The 17,476-nt window shown below is 39.4% G+C and overlaps 2 protein-coding genes across 4 annotated transcripts; both read right to left on the reverse strand.

Annotated features, from left to right (window-relative positions):
- Nucleotides 1-112: 112 nt before the first annotated feature.
- Nucleotides 113-8,861, reverse strand: carnmt1 (carnosine N-methyltransferase 1). 2 transcript variants are annotated; one of them, XM_042422210.1, is made up of 9 exons: nucleotides 8,697-8,858; nucleotides 7,997-8,192; nucleotides 7,680-7,846; nucleotides 7,273-7,413; nucleotides 6,819-6,997; nucleotides 6,381-6,494; nucleotides 4,204-4,307; nucleotides 1,266-4,113; nucleotides 113-998 (listed from the first exon to the last, which is right to left on the reverse strand). In XM_042422210.1, the coding sequence occupies exons 1-8, from the start codon at nucleotides 8,828-8,830 to the stop codon at nucleotides 3,919-3,921; spliced, it is 1,230 nt and encodes a 409-aa protein (XP_042278144.1). In that variant the 5' UTR covers nucleotides 8,831-8,858; the 3' UTR covers nucleotides 113-998; nucleotides 1,266-3,918. The 2 variants fall into 2 exon arrangements, with proteins under 2 accessions (XP_042278144.1, XP_042278145.1); XM_042422211.1 differs by lacking the exons at nucleotides 113-998; nucleotides 1,266-4,113 and adding an exon at nucleotides 5,734-5,809 and having other exon boundaries at nucleotides 4,208-4,307; nucleotides 8,697-8,861.
- Nucleotides 8,862-10,654: 1,793 nt separating this feature from the next.
- LOC121903364 (serine protease inhibitor 2.1-like) lies at nucleotides 10,655-15,727 on the reverse strand. Of its 2 annotated transcripts, none has more exons than XM_042420300.1 (7): nucleotides 15,234-15,727; nucleotides 12,893-13,536; nucleotides 11,804-12,434; nucleotides 11,602-11,672; nucleotides 11,278-11,471; nucleotides 11,006-11,153; nucleotides 10,655-10,915 (listed from the first exon to the last, which is right to left on the reverse strand). In XM_042420300.1, exons 2-7 carry the CDS (start codon nucleotides 12,899-12,901, stop codon nucleotides 10,724-10,726), a joined length of 1,245 nt encoding a protein of 414 aa, XP_042276234.1. In that variant the 5' UTR covers nucleotides 12,902-13,536; nucleotides 15,234-15,727; the 3' UTR covers nucleotides 10,655-10,723. The 2 variants fall into 2 exon arrangements, with proteins under 2 accessions (XP_042276234.1, XP_042276233.1); XM_042420299.1 differs by having other exon boundaries at nucleotides 12,893-13,690; nucleotides 15,234-15,726.
- Between the last annotated feature and the right edge of the window lie 1,749 nt (nucleotides 15,728-17,476).

The raw sequence follows: 17,476 nt of genomic DNA on the forward strand, positions 1-17,476 counted from the left end.
CGTTTTTCTGCTAATGAAAGGACGCTGCCCCTGACAAATACATTGATAAAAACAACTGAATAAAACTAAATACATTTTAAATTAAACTAAAATAAAAACAATGGAGAGCATATAAAGTTTTAGAAACTGTTTTATTGCCAATAAAAATAAGCAACTGTAACAATGAGCTCTGATCGGCAATGATGTGTATCAGTAACATATAGTAAAAGTACACACACTGAGCATTTAAACAAACTATATGAAAAAAATCTCTTACTTCCCACAACCTCTAAAACTCTAGAGCTCGGAAAAATATTATAGAATGATAATAATATGAACTGTCATGTGCAGACCCACCTTTTCATACCTAATCTCATTAGTAGCATTATGCACATATATTTTGTATACTAGGTTTGCATGATGAAGCTTCTGCACAAAACAAAAGTCAGTCACACACTGGAAATGTTAAATACTTTTCACACAAAGCCATTTTCAATGTGGATATTATCTTTAAAAGAAAACGTGTTAATAAACTATGTACAATTGGAAGATGGGTGTATTTCCATAGTTTAAAAAAAATTTTACCACATTTTGGTCACCATTGTAACAACTGTATTGCTACAGTGCAGATCTCATTGTTGCTTCACCTACTGTAAGTCAACAATGACATCCTGCAGCAGCAGCATGGGGCTGTCTTACTATCCATCTGACAGGAGTACCTTGACCTGGATGAATTTCAAGCAACCTCAAGTGTTGCTAAAGTGCATCTGATGTGTTCATCTGCTGAAAAGTATCACAACATTTTCCAACTGACGTCATCACAGAGTGTCACAGTCTCGCTGCACCTTTCACCTTCAGGTCTCCATGGCATCTGAAGAGTTTTTGACCTTTGACTTGTCTTTTGTTTGGGACTGGGCACTGGCATCTTCTAGCAGTGAGAGGTCAAGTTCAGGCAAAGGGACCCTCCAATACTGGAATGAGTTGAATGTGCAGTCTTCAGTGGTGCTGTCTGCATCCGCCTGAACGTGATGAGAAAGAGAGGAAAAAATGGAGCTCAGGAAAAAATGTACAAAGCAGCTATAACAGTAACATTATAGTCTAGTTTTATCCTGCTGTTACAGACAAACTTGAGCAAAACCTTGCCAGATTTTGATGGGTAGTTGGGACTTTAGCCACACCATATTTGGTAAAGGGTGACATCTAGTGGACATTTACTGCCATTGCACTTTCTCTCCGCAACCCTGCAATCAGCAGAGCAGACTTGTACTATATTCTCAATAACTTACTTCATCAGTAGCTTTGGAAACAGTCTCTGAACCCACGGAATCTTCTCTAGGTCGTTTCTTGGAGTTTGGGGGTTTAATGGAGCTGCGACGCTCCTGGAAACTTGCAGAAGTCGGCACTGTATAAACATCAGGCGCATGCTTCCTTGTGTCGCAGCAATGTGTAGTCTTGCGGTAAAGAGGCGTTTCTTCTAGCTGTTGCTGTTGTTGCTGCTGCTGCGGCTGCTGCTGCGGCTGCTCTGGCTCTTCAAAGTAATACGGCCTTTTTCTGCAGCGGCTGCCCAACAAAGCCAGCAGGGACGGCGGGCTCTTAGGAGCCCCCATGCTTTCCAACTGCATGTCAATACCGCAAAGTGCGCGGTAACATCTTTTAGAGTCGTGAAGTAAAGTGTCCTCTGCACGTCTCTTTGCCATGAAAACTAGCTTATTAGTGCACGTTTAAGACAGGCAGTAAACCAGAACACGTTTATTAAGAACACTGACAAGCTGCTTACCGACGCCTGTGTTTAGCATAGATGGTGTGTACAGTCGACAAAACATGGTTGATACTGGAGCGGCCGGAGGTACGATTTGCGAAACTCTCGCGAGATCATAAGCATAACCTGACTCTAACCTCGCGAGAGGCTCTCGCTGATCCAACCCACCACAAAACTTTTAGCACCGGTTGCACCTCTCTTTTCCAGTGCAACCTGAAGCTAAAGAAGCTCATTTTACAATGAACGAGATTTACCCGTGTATAATGACTTCTTACATCAAATGTTTAATTTAGATTTAAATATCTGTATTTTCTTTAACTCAGATACATAAATAGAACATATTTTTCTGTCTTGTAGATTAACCAGGACCTTTTGGGATGCTTTTCAATACTGGATAACCTATAATGGCGAAAGTATTTCAAGTCTAACATAAGAAAATATAAAGAACAGAGTACTGCTGTCTGGTCACTGTCTATGGGAAACACAGACCCTCCACTCTTCTCTAGTGGGAACAATCATGTCACATAGACTGCTATGTGTTTTTATGCTTTCATCTCATTAGGTTCATCATTACATCACTACTGGGTACAGCCCTAGCCCCCAGATCCCCCCAAAAGCACCAGGTTCAATGTGGGAAAATTGGTTTGAATTAATATGATTAACAATAACTTTGGTGCTTTATCAGGTGATCTGTAAGGTCCTATCTTGTAGAGGGGCCTTGTTTAATACCGCAGTTATTTCAGCTGTTATTATTCTTACATGGTGCTTATTCATAAATACATTTGTGTTTAATCAGAGTACTCTACAGAAAACATGGGGCGATGTGGGGTCCCATTCATGTCTGTGCTTGCATGCATTGAACTGAGAGATACACATACGCATCTCTCAGTTCAACCGGATCACATTAATGTCATATAAACCAATATGACTCATTTGTGGCCTTCTGCTCATTGCACATGTACCAATATAGATTATGAATCATGTCAGTTATTAATATATAATTACCCGGTGTACCAGTTACAAAACCAAATTTCATTGAAAGTTTACATTCATAAATCACTCCATAGTGACGTTTCAGCCTTTCAACATACACCATATGGTTTTAATGCAAATATCCATCTGTGTAATTTATCTGTTTATGTATTTTTTTGAAACTCTCAAAAATATTTTCACAACAAACACTTTGACCGATCACAAAAGGAAAAACAAAGGGTGTAATTAACAAAATTAATGAGTCTCTTATTTAGTTTTGTGACACTTGGAACTGAGCCATTGTTATCGTTATTGGTTCCACCTGTGATTTTGTAGTCATGTATACTGTGAAACAGATCTAACATGCTTTTGATTTTTCAGTAAAAATGAGTTTTGGTGTTATGTTTGTGTTAAAACTAGATCAAACGGAATAATATAGTAAAACTCTGGTAAACTCTAATATTGTTAAAATGTTTTGCTTTATTCCAAAGTGTGATTAGAAACAACCAAAAGTTGAAGAAAGTAATTTCAAACTTTAAGACAACCTGAAAAGCTGAAACAGTTTTGATTACATTTTCAATGTTGACTGATGATCAATAGAAATGAGTAGATGTACTTATTGGCACCATATCTGAAAAAATAAATAGATTTTAAATGTACACGCCACGCTCTTTAGTCACACAATCTCAGGCTGTGAATGTCAATGTACATGGGAATGAGTAAAACTCCAGGCCTTAATTAAAAGGAATAGACTTCATGGCTTACAGCTGACACACAAGCCACCACTAAAGCAGAACAGCAGCCAGAGCTATCTGACTCAACTCAAACCCAGGCATCAGGGGACGTCGAGTATTCAGGATCACCACATTTCATGCACTGCAGAGTATTCCACTACAGCATACCACTTTAGCATATGATGATGCACATTTTTCAGGTCCAAGAGATAACACAGTACTGCAATAGTTCCTATTCCACATTCAGGTACTTAGTGTGCCTCCCTCCTAAAAGCAGGGTTTCTGGAGTTGAGAACATGTCTCCACACGACGCGTTACAAAAAAAAAAATGTCACAAAAAAGAAAGTTTATGTCCACAGATTTTTTTTTCTTCTGTGTCCGTATTCTTTTTTTTTTTTATCTCGTCAGCCCAATCCTCTCTTAGCCAATGGTTGTGCTCCTTTGAGTTTACTGTTCTAGTCAAAGAATTTCCTGTCACGTCAGACAGTCTGTTCCCTCTCGTCGTGGTGACTTTGCAGCTGGTGGCGAACTCTGTTGTTGGTCATCTTCATGACAGTTAAAATACAGATCTCCAGGTTTCCGTGCCACAAAGAAGACACAGTCATACACGTACCTCAACATAGAGCGATCATTCTCTGTGTAGGTGGTCTGCACAGACTCCTTCTCCACCTGCAGGAGAAATGTGAATTCTGTTTTACATTTTTTCGAGAGAGAAACACAAAGTTAAGTCATGAATATGAATTAAAGTTCTTGGTTTACCTCTATGTGGAAGCCCATTTTAACCATCACTGTCCTAATGTCTTCGTAGCTAAGTTCAACTGAGAGCTCATTGGCCATGTTTTCAAAGTGATACAGCAGTGGACCTGAAGAAACATGAGATATGTAACACATGAGATACAAAAAGATCGCTTTTAAACCTTTATCTATCAACCTGTTCATAAGACAATGTTTGTGTCAAACAATTGTACGTTCTATTGAATAAGAACAATTCACCCCAAAACTCCGTAAAATAAACTGCATCCTGTTCATTGTGTTGTGGTTTTTTTTAATTTGCTAATGACAGGTCAAATATACAGTGCAAGTCAACAGTTTGGACACACCTACTCATTCAAGAGTTTTTCTTTATTTTTTACTATTTTCTATATTATAGGACAATACTGAATACATCAAAACTATAAAATAACACATATGGAATCATGTTAAAACAAACCAAAATATTTTACATATATTTTAGATTCCTCAAAGTGGCCACCTTTTGCTGTGATAACTTCGCACTCTTGGTATTCTCTCAACCAGTTTCATGAGTTAGTCATGGAATGGTTTTCCAACAGTGTTGAAGGAGTTCCCACATATGATGAGCACCTGTTGGCTGCTTTTCTTTTACTCTCCAGTTCAACTCATCCTAAACCATCTCAATTGGGTTTAGGTCGGGTGATTGTGGAGGCCAGGTCATCTGATGCAGCAACCATTACTCAGCTTCTTGGTCAAATAGCTCTTACAGAGCCTGGAAGTCAGTTTTGGGTCATTGTCCTGTTGAAAACAAATGATGGTCCAGTGCCACCAGCAAAGCCCCTCCACATCATCACACCTCCTCCTCCATGCTTCATGGTGGGAACCACACATGCAGATACCATCCGTTCACCTTCTCTGTGTCTCACAAGACACAGCAGTTGGAACAAAACATGTCAAATTTGGACTCATCAAACCAAAGTACAGATTTCCACTGGTCTAATGTCCACACCTTGTGTTTCTTGGCCCAAGCAATTCTCTTCTTGTTATTGGTCTCCCTTAGTAGCGGTTTCTTTGCAGCAATTCGACAATGAAGGTCAGATTCACGCAATTTCCTCCAAACAGTTAATGTTGAGATGTGTCTGCTACTTGAACTCTGGGAAGCACTGATGTTGGCTCTAATCTGAGGTGCCATTAATTGGTGATTTCTGAAGCTGGTTACCTCTAATGAACTGCAGCAGAGGTATCTCTTGGCCTTCTGTTCCTGGAGCAGTTCTTTGAGGTGCCAGTTTCCTCACAGACTTTGATGGTTTTTGCGACTGCACTTGAAGAAACTCTCAAAGTTCTTGAAATGTTCCAGCTTGACTGACCTTCGTGTCTTAAAGTAATGGACTGTCGTTTCTCTTTACGTAGTTCATTAGTTCTTGACAGTAGTGAAATGGGGCTATTATACCAACACAACCTCAACAACACAACTGACGCATTAAGGAGAACAGAAATTCCATGAATTAACTTTTGACAAGGCACACCTCTTAATTGAAAACTATTCCAAGTGACTACCTCATGAAGCTGGTTGAGATACTGCCAATCGTGTGCAAAGTTGTCATCAAGGCAAACAGTGTCGACATTGAGGAATCTAAAATATGAAACACATTTTGGTTTGTTTAACACTTTTTTGTTTACCACATGATTCCATATGTGTTATTTTACGTTTTGATGTCTTCAAAATGATTCTCCATTGCAGAAAATAGTGAATATAACAAAATACTCTTGAATGAGTAGGTGCGCCCAAACTTTTGATAACTGTAGATGTGATTACAATGTATTCTGATAGCAGAAAATGTTGCACCAATATTTGTTGAAACAAATATTAAACAGAAAAAATGCATTGCAGTCAACAAATGAATCTTTGAAGATTTTTTTTTTCCAGTATGGAATAACATTACATTTCACAGATTCTCAACAGTTTTTTCTGGTAATTTGACCAACTACGTTCAGCACACTAAGGGGCATGCTGCTTTAAGTATCACTGTCACTGTACCTGAAGCATTACTAAGTAAGTTGAAACATCAAAAAATGAGAACCATTAATAGTGTGTTTGTCTTTTTTAACTTCACCAGTTGCTACAGTATGTTATCTACTCAATGAAAACATTATGTTTACCTTAAGTGTTCGTGTGTGAATCTCTTTTCTACAAACTCACTCACCCAGGTTGATCCAAACTCCACCAGGCTTAAGAATGTTCCAGATGGTCTCCACATACTGTATGACGTTGTGAGCTGTATCGATAAAGAAGCAGGTAGCCACACAGTCCCAGGAATCTGACAGAAACAGATGCTTGAAACGTGAACGCTTTTATAAATGAATACTGATAAGGAGCACAGTTCATCAATGACCAATTATTTGTCATTTATATTCCATTCAAAATAATATATTTTACTTTGGTGCATTTAATTGTGTGCACCTTAGAGAAAACATATAACTGAATTCTTTACTTGATGGAGACATTTAACCTTATCAAAGTCCAGGTTAGTTAAATCTGAAAACAATCTATAATCTTTAAACAAGTTATTGAAGCCTAAATTAGTACAACTATTTTGCATAGGGCCTACAAAAGGTGAAAGATCCATGCAAATTTTACTGACCTGGGTCTGTGTAGACCTCCAGGAAGTCCCCTGCTACCATGGAGAAGTCTGAATCCAGTGGTAAGCTTTGAGGGTTGATATCGGGGAATCTGATAGGTCGTGTCTGGTCTAACGATTTCTTGTTGTTGCTAAACTGGTGGATCCAAGGGTACAGGGTCAGAGAGTTCACCTTTTCACACCTGAATGGAGCAGTCCAAATAAATGACCATAGGTGGATGGAAGTGACATTCTGCAGAGTACGAGGTTAGATGTGTACTGCCAAACAGCTGAATTTGAATGATGTGTTTGGATTTTATGATCACTGACACATATGGATTAAGTGTGATTAACAGATAATTCCACCTCAAGCAAGCAAAGATATCCTGCATGAATATGTGAATAGGAAGGTGATAGTCCCTAGGTGTTGTTTGAAGCAGCTGGACCACAGGAGTGTTAATGTCTGCGTATGCTGTACCTATTGAGAACAAAGTTTGAAGAGAAGAGCATGAAGAAGCTCCACTCGTTGCCCTGACAGATATATCCCAGCCGAGCGATCTCCCAGGCTAGACGGCCAAGACCAGCACCCGGAACCAGCACGCTCACCTTAGACACATCACTGACATAATAAAATGCATAAAATGCACATATCATATGGAAAACATGAAGTAAGCCACAAGATCAAAATCATAATAAGAAGATTTAATACCATAGCGCATGGAGAAGTTGTTTGTTTTTAACATTATGCAACAACATGTACTTCTTTCTGCTTGTTCTACATATGCCTAGGCAAAATATGCAGCACAGTATGAATATCAATGTCCTTGGCATGCATGTTTTTTCTTTGTGTGTTAGTCTGCGTGAGCGAGCATGTGTGTTTCCTACTATTGGTCACTTGGGAAGAGTCTTTGGATCTCTTGGATGATGGGCTGGTAGCAGGAGTCCCTTTCGGCCTGGCCAGTCTCACTCCAGTCTCTGACAAACTGCTTTATGGTGGACTTGAGTTTGTCCATGTCAAACGTAGAGGATGGGCGCACCTTCCTCGGATCCTCCTGAGGAATTCATAGAGACACAACATACTGTAACTACATTTCTGGAGTAAATAAAAAACAACACAGTGGAAATTCAAACTCCAACTAACTTAACTTGGTCGGTTCCATGCCATTGAGTGTATGTTGTACATGGTGTGAGTCAAGCCTTACCCTCTCGCCATACTCAATGTTCTCAAACATGTGGATGCTGTTGTGGATGATGGCCTGTAGCACCTCCTGGTTGTGGTCTGCACACTTGCTGATGCGTGCCAGGTTGGACTGAACAGCCGGCAGCAGATTCTGGTGGCGCTGGGGTAGGCTGTGAAACTGACGCTCGGCACGCTTGACATGCTCCTGGATATGGAACCTGACAGGAGGGAATTCAGGTTAGAGCAGGTGTCCACAAAGGGATGGCAGGAGCAGTATGGGATAAGGCCTGGTTTGATGTTGCTGTTTATTGACAGACTGTGGGTCTGACCCTCCAGTTCAAATGTTTTTTCTACATTATTTACTCTCCTTGTCGCCAGGTTAGACTGTTAAATCGCAATATTCCTTAGACCAATCAGATTCAATTTGAGAGCAGTGTGGGAGGGGGAAAAGCGGAATAGAAGTATTACTAAGACATTAGTCGAGTTTAAGTAAGAAAATGAGCAAATAAATGCCACAGGAACCTGTTTAAATGCAAGCTTAGTTAACTTTGATTAGAGCACTAACCACTACTTGAATAAAGATGAACTATCTGGTTATCTGAATAAGGAGTTTTCCCTCCAAACCTGTCATTTGCTATTGTTGTTTGCTAACACTATCGTTCATTTGGAACAAACCGCCGCTGACTGTGTCTACTCTCATGTGTGATGTATTTTTATTATACCTGTAAAATCTAAAAGCATCGATTATTCTCCAGAAATGTTGCCTTTCAAGCTTGGCCTCCTCCTCGGGGCTGTATTTTGTTCTTTCTTTGTTAAAATACTGTCCTCCTTGCGCTCCTTCGGCTGTTTCGGCCATGTCTGAAACAAACTTTACAGTTATCCAATCAAAACGCGACAACCGTCTTCTTCTTGGGATTTATTATTTCCGGCAGACAAGGGTCCACGACGCACACTGCTGCCACCGACCGCTGGATGATCAAACTGCATTATTAACAGGTGTTACATCGTATTTTGGTGACCTATCAGATTGTGTGACCCTACAGTGGCCCTGAGGGTCAAAACACAACAACAGTTCACAAAGCACAATATTATTTCACAAAACACAACGACATTTCACAAAACAAGACATTTCAGATTACAGAAAGGGTCGGACAACACTGAATCTCTTTTCTACAAACTCACTTCTCTTCCTAGTCCTCGTCCTCCTTTTACACAAACACCTCTCCCTCTAACTCTCTCTCCAAAATTGGCTTCCATTGTTGTGCACACAAAAGAGCAAATCTGTGTATAGTTTATAGTGTTTATAGTGTTCAGGCTTTGATTTCTAAGTGATGTTACTGGTTAGAGGTGTTTTCACATGTGTATTCTAGGTGGGGGTGATTGATAATTGAGTGCAGTATTTCAGTGGCAGTGTTTAGCAGACAACACACACAGGCTTTGAATGATGTGTCTAATGTAGATAACCGTGTGTAGGTATTTGCAAAAAGTGTGTTTTAGAGTTTCAAACTTAGTGTAAAGCAGACAATGTGCTTATGGTTTAGCACACCTGGTCAATAGATAGACTACATGAGTTAGTGGTTTCAATAATTGTGCCACAAATACCAGTTTTTGTGTCTTAGAAATTGCAAAAAAAACTGTAAAATCAATGCTACAGTTCTCCAGACACGCACTACTGGTGTGTCTACAGGTGCAGCGAACCGGCTGACATTTTGATGTTGCAGGATGTCATAGGACCATAGCATTGTTTTCTTCCACTTGTTACCAGAATACTGGAAACATGAAAATCAAAAGCATGTAACCATACTCAGCCTTTCATGAAAGCAAAAAGTATATAACACTAGACAGCTGTATGACGACGACTAGTACATAATTACTGTACTAGCTTATTAAGCCCATGATATACTCTAGGCTATAATTCTTAGTTGATCCCAAGTTGATTTTCTGATAATACACTATATATATATATATATATAGAGAGAGAGAGAGAGAGAAACCCCAACAACATTCAGGAGTGTTTTACTAACAATTTCACAATATCTACTAGTTTTGATCCATTATCAATCTAATTCATTTGACACAAAAGCATGAAAGCAAAGTATGATCTGCATACACAAACATAGACACAAAAATATGTGATTTATCTGTGCTTCTAAATATTTGACAGTCCTCCTGAAAATTTCAACTTGGGGGCACATGTGCTCCTAAATAAAAGTCAGTGTGGAGCCCTGCACAGCATCACACATTTACACAAAGACAATTTAGCTCATTGAATCCAGGTAACCAACTGTTTGTTATATGTTAACATTATGGGATAAAGCTCAGACAGATTCAATTTAATGTGCTAACTGGCCCACGGCCACAGGCTGTACTGGGAAATGTTTTTATATTCATGCCTATATAGTTTCATGTGAACTCTGTTAAAGTGTAGCTTGTAGAATAACAGATGATAATAATAATAATAATAATAATAATAATAATAATAATAATAGAGCAGTCCTCTTACAGAAGCTGATATATTAAGTTTAAGCATTTGACGGTCAACTTACATGAAAAATGTGAAAAAAGTGAAGTAATCGTACTTAAGAAATTAATTTAAATATTAAATAGACTGGGACATCTGTTTTGTTCACATTTCTTCAAAAACTAATACAAAAACACTCAAATTATAAGACAAGAGAGCAAAGGTTTTATGAGTATTTAATATGTGATGCAACATTGGTGCCTGAGTGAACACAAAGTGTTTACTCCATCAGATGTTTGGGTTGATAATCTTGCCCATAAAGAGGATGTTTTCTGTGGTGTGCTCAGTGATCAGGACCATAAATGGTCGATTGAACTTCAAGACAGGGATGTGGCGGAAGGAAAGAAGTCTGTGTATGCCTGTAGCAGCTGCGGCAGTGGCTCCAGCCTCATCGACATCTAGAGCAGCTTCTTGCACAACCTGGGGGTAAAATGGAGGCAGAGTGAGATGAAGGGTAGATAGAATAGACGGAAGTAAATATGTGTTAAATAACAAACACTCAATTTGCACCTCTGAGACAAGCAGTTCCCGCCCCTCTGAAATGCCGCTCAGATCTGCTCGACCACTAAACATGTCTGTCATTCCCATTTCAATCAACATATCCTTCAGGGAGTAAGAAGTCTTGATGGAGAACTTTGGAATATATACATCATAAGTCCTAAAAATAGGAAATGACAAATATACAGTGATTGATCTGACAGTAGAGAACAAAGCTGGTGCTTTGAGTCAAACCTTCCATATTACAAACCAAAAATTAAAGCATGATTTTAGATTCCTCCAACCTGGACACCTTCCCCTTAAGCCATTTGGTGACGTGGTTTGGACAAATGTCATTCTCCAGTGTCGCCATATCATCAGGCAACAACAGCAGCATGGAGTAGGAGTTGTTGAAGGGAAGGTGGAGGACCGACGTGTTAATTGCCTGGTCATAATAAGTATCAAATTCCTGCTCCATATTCATCATCTGGACAGGAACCTGGAGGAATTTGAACATGAACATGAAGGATGCACAATAAAATAGAGTTGTGCACCCTATCAAATGTGGCTGATTTCTAGTCTAATTATTGTAATTTAAATATATTCTCAATAAATGGTGCAATTTGAACCTTGGTGCTCTCATCAACAGTGAACATGCCCTTCTTGGTGAGCTTGGGATTAAATGGAGTCGCCCACTTTCCTGTTAAACAGTGATGAGCAGAGATAAAACAAGTGATGGCTGGTGTGTAAAATCTGAAACAAGAGTATCTGAAATGCAGAAGTGACCTTAAAAAGAGTGAGAGTGTACAAAATAGGTCTCATCTCACGTACCTTTGTAGAATATGTAGCTGACGAGATACATGACTGTGCTTGGGTCCAGGCTTTCCACCAGCTTATCAATCTTCCCGTTGGTCTTCTCCTCCACATACTTATTGATAGTGTCGGCACTGTCTGTGGTTTTGGTGAAGTCAACTTCAAACCCATCTGCAAAGTAGGACTGCTTCAAGACGTCCAGGAACTCAGGCTGTGGCTTGAAGCGGTTATCCACAAACACAGCGGTCCCTTCGCTGATATCTTCTTGAGATGTCTTGTTTGCCCTTTGTAGGAGCGTACGGAAGGACTGATCCACATCTGTCTGCGTCAGTAGAGAGCTGTTGAAACCCAGACCACTGAAGAGCTGCCGGTGGGTCTCCCCCCGTGCTCCAACAGACAAGGCAGCCAAGGCAATGGACAAACTAGCTGGTGAGAAGAAGATATTCTTGCCTTGAGATTCAGCGTGAGCTGCTAACTTTTTGTACATACGGTAGGCAAACTCTTTGTTTGCTGAAGTCACCAGTGAGACGCTGTCAGCACTGCTGTCGAGTGCAGTGTCTTGGTCGTGACCTTCATGGTGATGGCCTCTGCCCACGCAGACCACTGCTGATAAGATCCAGATACACAGGGTTGCACGCATCATGGCGAACTAAGAAAAAGGTTCAAAAGTGCAGCATTGATCATCGATTTACATAATGTTTGCTGCAGAAAATACACAAGTAATTTTCCTAGAATTCACATTAAATTCAAATTCAAATAAGCTTTATTGGCATGAGAGATCAGAAACCTATATTGCCAAAGCAGCATAGAAAATTATAAACATTGACAGATGATTAATAATTATACAATAAAATGCAAATAATAATATTATACAACAAAATAAAAGGCACATTAAATATGTTGTTTTAAAAGCCCTGAAAACATATTTCACAATCAGCTTTTTACTGTGAGTAATGGAGTCTTACATAAACACTATTTTCTGCCCAAGTTACAACAGTTTAGGTTATTTTTATTTTACGTTTGTGCACCAGAGCAGTTGCACATATAAATGAAAATACACTGCTGAAATAATTCATATGAGATATCTAAATTTTTTGGACTACTTACCTTCTTCATCCACAGACACCAAAGCACAGGCTGGACAGAGGGAGACGTACTGATTATAAGGCTGATCAGAGCAACTGAACTTTGGCTGTGTTTATTTTTTATCCCACCCACTTATTTGTTCAGCTGTAAGGATTACAGTCAAACTGTGGTGTCATGCTGAGATGCAAAGGAGAGATGCAAAAGCCAAAGCAGCCATAGTTTGCTTCAGCAGCATTTACAAAAAGCTGTGAGTGATGATCACTGTCTCTAGCCCATCATATGATGCACTATAGAAACCCTTTGAATGATTTTATATGTAAGTAGAGCTGATTCAAATTCAGAGTGTCTTTCACTAAAAGCTGTACCAGATATATGTTTTTAATGTAAAAGTTGGACAACAAATCTTTATCATGTACAAATTGCACTTCAGAGAAATCACTTTTAGTTTATGGCCATTAAAACATGATCCAAGGATAAGATGTTGTTAATAGAAATTCTACATATACCCATATAATCAGATTAGTCAGGATCAGTTTATCTCACATTTTCAACACTGCTAAGAATTATTGAGCTATAGTTTCCTTTTGTTCTGGATCGATGAGACCTGAGCAGTATTTCAGGCTTCAGTGATGTTTGCCAAAGAGTTGTCTGTCCAGGTGGATGAGCTGTCGGAGGAAACCTCTGTTAGGGATAACACCCCGTTTTCTTTCACAGCACAAATAGCCTCCACAAGAGTCAGGTTCTGCTTCAGCATCATGTAAGCCAGCACCAGGGTGGCGGAGCGGCTCACTCCTACATGGCAATGCACCAGCACTTTGCCTGAAAGTCAGGGAGAGACTGCATCAGAGATATGAAACACTGGTACTGCAAAATGGTACTGAGAACTTACAAGGCTTTTGCCTTTAATTTCTGAAAGGTGTAATGTGTAAAAAATTGGCCAGAATTTTAGTTTAAAACATTCCTGAATTAACTAAAATTATCAACACAATGTGAAGAAATAACAGTTTTGATGTTATGTCAAAGACCTATATGTATTGTGTTGCAGTGATATCTACTGAAGTTAGCAAGCTACTTTCAGTAAGTTTTAGTATTAATTTAGGCGAAAAAGTAACCGAATAGAATCCAAATACGTGGTCAGTTTATCCAAATAACACCTTTTTGGAAAGTGAGGTTGTCGGAGCAGCCAGCTGCTGCTGCTGCAGACGGGGAGACATCAGATGTTCATGTCAGTTGATCCAACCAACTGCACTGAGTTTACAACACCTATGTGAAAGCTGGCATGAGCCATTTGGCATCGTAGCACATTGAGGTATGCTGGATTGATACTGAAATATCATATCAAGAAATAAGGTCTCTACTGGATTACTGTGTTGTAAAATGGCAGCAATTAATTAAAAAACGATTCTGTGTGGCAGAAAAAGTGCTGTTTTACCATTAGTGAGTTCTTGGACATTTTTGGATTTACACCTACCTAGGGGCATATGTGTTACTATCTGGTTGTTACTTAGAGTTATGTTATAACTTATCTCCATGGTGCAACGGTTTTCTGATTTGCTGGCTGTAATGTCTCCATAGCATTTGATATCTTGATGACGCTATAGCACAGATTCACTTTAACCAGTGAGTAATAATGGTGGTGGAGTGGGGTGTATGTGTCCTATTTGTTTGGATCAGGTGGCTAATTCTTACAGATTATATCTTTAAGAAGCAAAATTGTGTAAAGCCATCAAATTGCCTTTAAACTACAGTTAAATGTTCTTCTCCCTTCTCACCTCCTCTGCTGAGAGCCCTGTGAATTAAGTCTGCCGCTGCCTAGAAGTTGACGCTCATGTTAAAGCTACAGGAGTCATGAGCCTCTATGCCCATATAGGTGATGTTCATGCCCTCAGATATCTGGCCTCATAGATAGCTTTGCATTCACTGACAGTGATAGTCGGTGGAATGTAAGTTTGCACGCTTCCTGATGAAGCATTTGCATGCAGCATATTTTAAAGCGATGGATTGAGATTTAGAAGAGCACTTAAGACATTTGAGTTAGGACTTATCAGAGATGTGAGACATGCTTTCAATGCCAGGCCACCAGTGGAAACTATCACATAGCATAGCTGTAGTTTACAAGTTCCCAATGTGGAATGCAACTTGAGGGATCTTGAGTTACGTTCTGTATATAAATCTGATTTATGACCAGTAGGTGGTGTGAATCCAACTCTTGACTTGGGTACTATTTGTAAGTAGGGCTTAGTCTAACCCCTCCATCACAACACAGGGACAATATTAGGCAAGTAATACACACAGCAAAAGGTTAACAAACATTCCAGTCTGCAGGTTTTTATCAGAAAGAAATACAAGTTGAGCCACTTACTGGTCACCAATGTAAATCCTTAGCCACACTTCATCTGCATGGCTGATGATGGCTTTGCCAGTAAACAAGAGTCTTTCCAACTCAAACACTGCTAAACCAGGTGAACTCAGGTCAATTTCCACTTTTCGAGAAGGTGGTGTATCATTCCAGGACGCAGGAAGTTTGGATGTATATGGCATTGCTTTTTCTATACAGGGTTCAAGCGGTCCTCTGGGGCCACACAGCAGATTTCCTGCCTGCCTTAAGAGGCAACTTCTAGTCTATTAAAAACATAGTGTACAAAAAGTCCAAAAACAAAATAGTTTTCTGCAGTTTGTAGCCACTTCTTCTTCCCCTAAATGTGTTAGTCTTACATGTGGCCTTGCTCTTTGTGGGAAGCTGTAAGAGGATTATTTCCAAGCAAGTGATCTGTGTTCACGGAGTCAAACAAAGCAGAATGAATCACACAGGTGATTTTCATCTCAGACTGGCTCAGACTGTGATAATTGGTCATGTGACTCAGATGTATTTATCACACCTGTGAGTACTCAGCAGTTGTACTGAGTGAATCTGAAGAAGCTACAGGCGAAACGTGTTGTTCGCTCTTGATAAAGTCACAGTAAAGTCATTACAGAGTGTGGTGGTTTATTTTGATTTTCACCTTATATGTTCCTGCAACCGACCAGCACCTGACTGAAAATACTGGCTGTGCATGGGGAGTTCTGTCCTTGGCTAAATATTTCACTTTATATAAATATCTATGGCTCTCTTACCTACAGTATTTATATGTGAATGTAATTTAACAAAGTAAGTTGAGGAAAAGTTGGAGCATGTAAAAAATGACAACCATTTATAGCAAAATAATTACTAGAATGCATCCAGCAATGTTAAGTGTATATTAGGGTGAAATGTTTTTTTTACATAACTGCTGTGACAGAGAGCATATTTTGGCATATTTCTCTAGTCTACAAGTCTATGGTGGTGTGTTTGTCTTTTTTAACTTCACCAGTTGCTACAGTATGTTATCTACTCAATGAAAACATTATGATTACCTTTAGAGATCATGTGTGAATCTCTTTTCTACAAACTCACTTCTCTTCCTAGTCCTCGTCCTCCTTTTACACAAACACCTCTCCCTCTAACTCTCTCTCCAAAATTGGCTTCCATTGTTGTTCACACAAAAGAGCAAATCTGTGTATAGTTTATAGTGTTTATAGTGTTCAGGCTTTGATTTCTAAGTGATGTTACTGGTTAGAGGTGTTTTCACATGTGTATTCTAGGTGGGGGTGATTGATAATTGAGTGCAGTATTTCAGTGGCAGTGTTTAGCAGACAACACACACAGGCTTTGAATGATGTGTGTAATGTAGATAACCGTGTGTAGGTATTTGCAAAAAGTGTGTTTTAGAGTTTCAAACTTAGTGTAAAGCAGACAATGTGCTTATGGTTTAGCACACCTGGTCAATAGATAGACTACATTGAGTTAGTGGTTTCAATAATTGTGCCACAAATACCAGTTTTTGTGTCTTAGAAATTGCAAAAAACTGTAAAATCAATGCTACAGTTCTCCAGACACGCACTACTGGTGTGTCTACAGGTGCAGCGAACCGGCTGACATTTTGATGTTGCAGGATGTCATAGGACCATAGCATTGTTTTCTTCCACTTGTTACCAGAATACTGGAAACATGAAAATCAAAAGCATGTAACCATACTCAGCCTTTCATGAAAGCAAAAAGTATATAACACTAGACAGCTGTATGACGACGACTAGTACATAATTACTGTACTAGCTTATTAAGCCCATGATATACTCTAGGCTATAATTCTTAGTTGATCCCAAGTTGATTTTCTGATAATACACTATATGGAGAGAGAGAGAGAGAGAGAGAGAGAGACAGAGAGAGAGAGACAGAGAGAGAGAGAGAGAGAGAGAGAGAGAGAGAGAGAGAGAGAGAGACAGAGAGAGAGAGAGAGAGAGAGAGAGAGAGAGAGAGAGAGAAACCCCAACAACATTCAGGAGTGTTTTACTAACAATTTCACAATATCTACTAGTTTTGATCCATTATCAATCTAATTCATTTGACACAAAAGCATGAAAGCAAAGTATGATCTGCATACACAAACATAGACACAAAAATATGTGATTTATATGTGCTTCTAAATATTTGACAGTCCTCCTGAAAATTTCAACTTGGGGGCACATGTGCTCCTAAATAAAAGTCAGTGTGGAGCCCTGCACAGCATCACACATTTACACAAAAAC

This window comes from Thunnus maccoyii, chromosome 9, assembly GCF_910596095.1.
Source record: "Thunnus maccoyii chromosome 9, fThuMac1.1, whole genome shotgun sequence".
NCBI classification, from domain to species: domain Eukaryota; kingdom Metazoa; phylum Chordata; class Actinopteri; order Scombriformes; family Scombridae; genus Thunnus; species Thunnus maccoyii.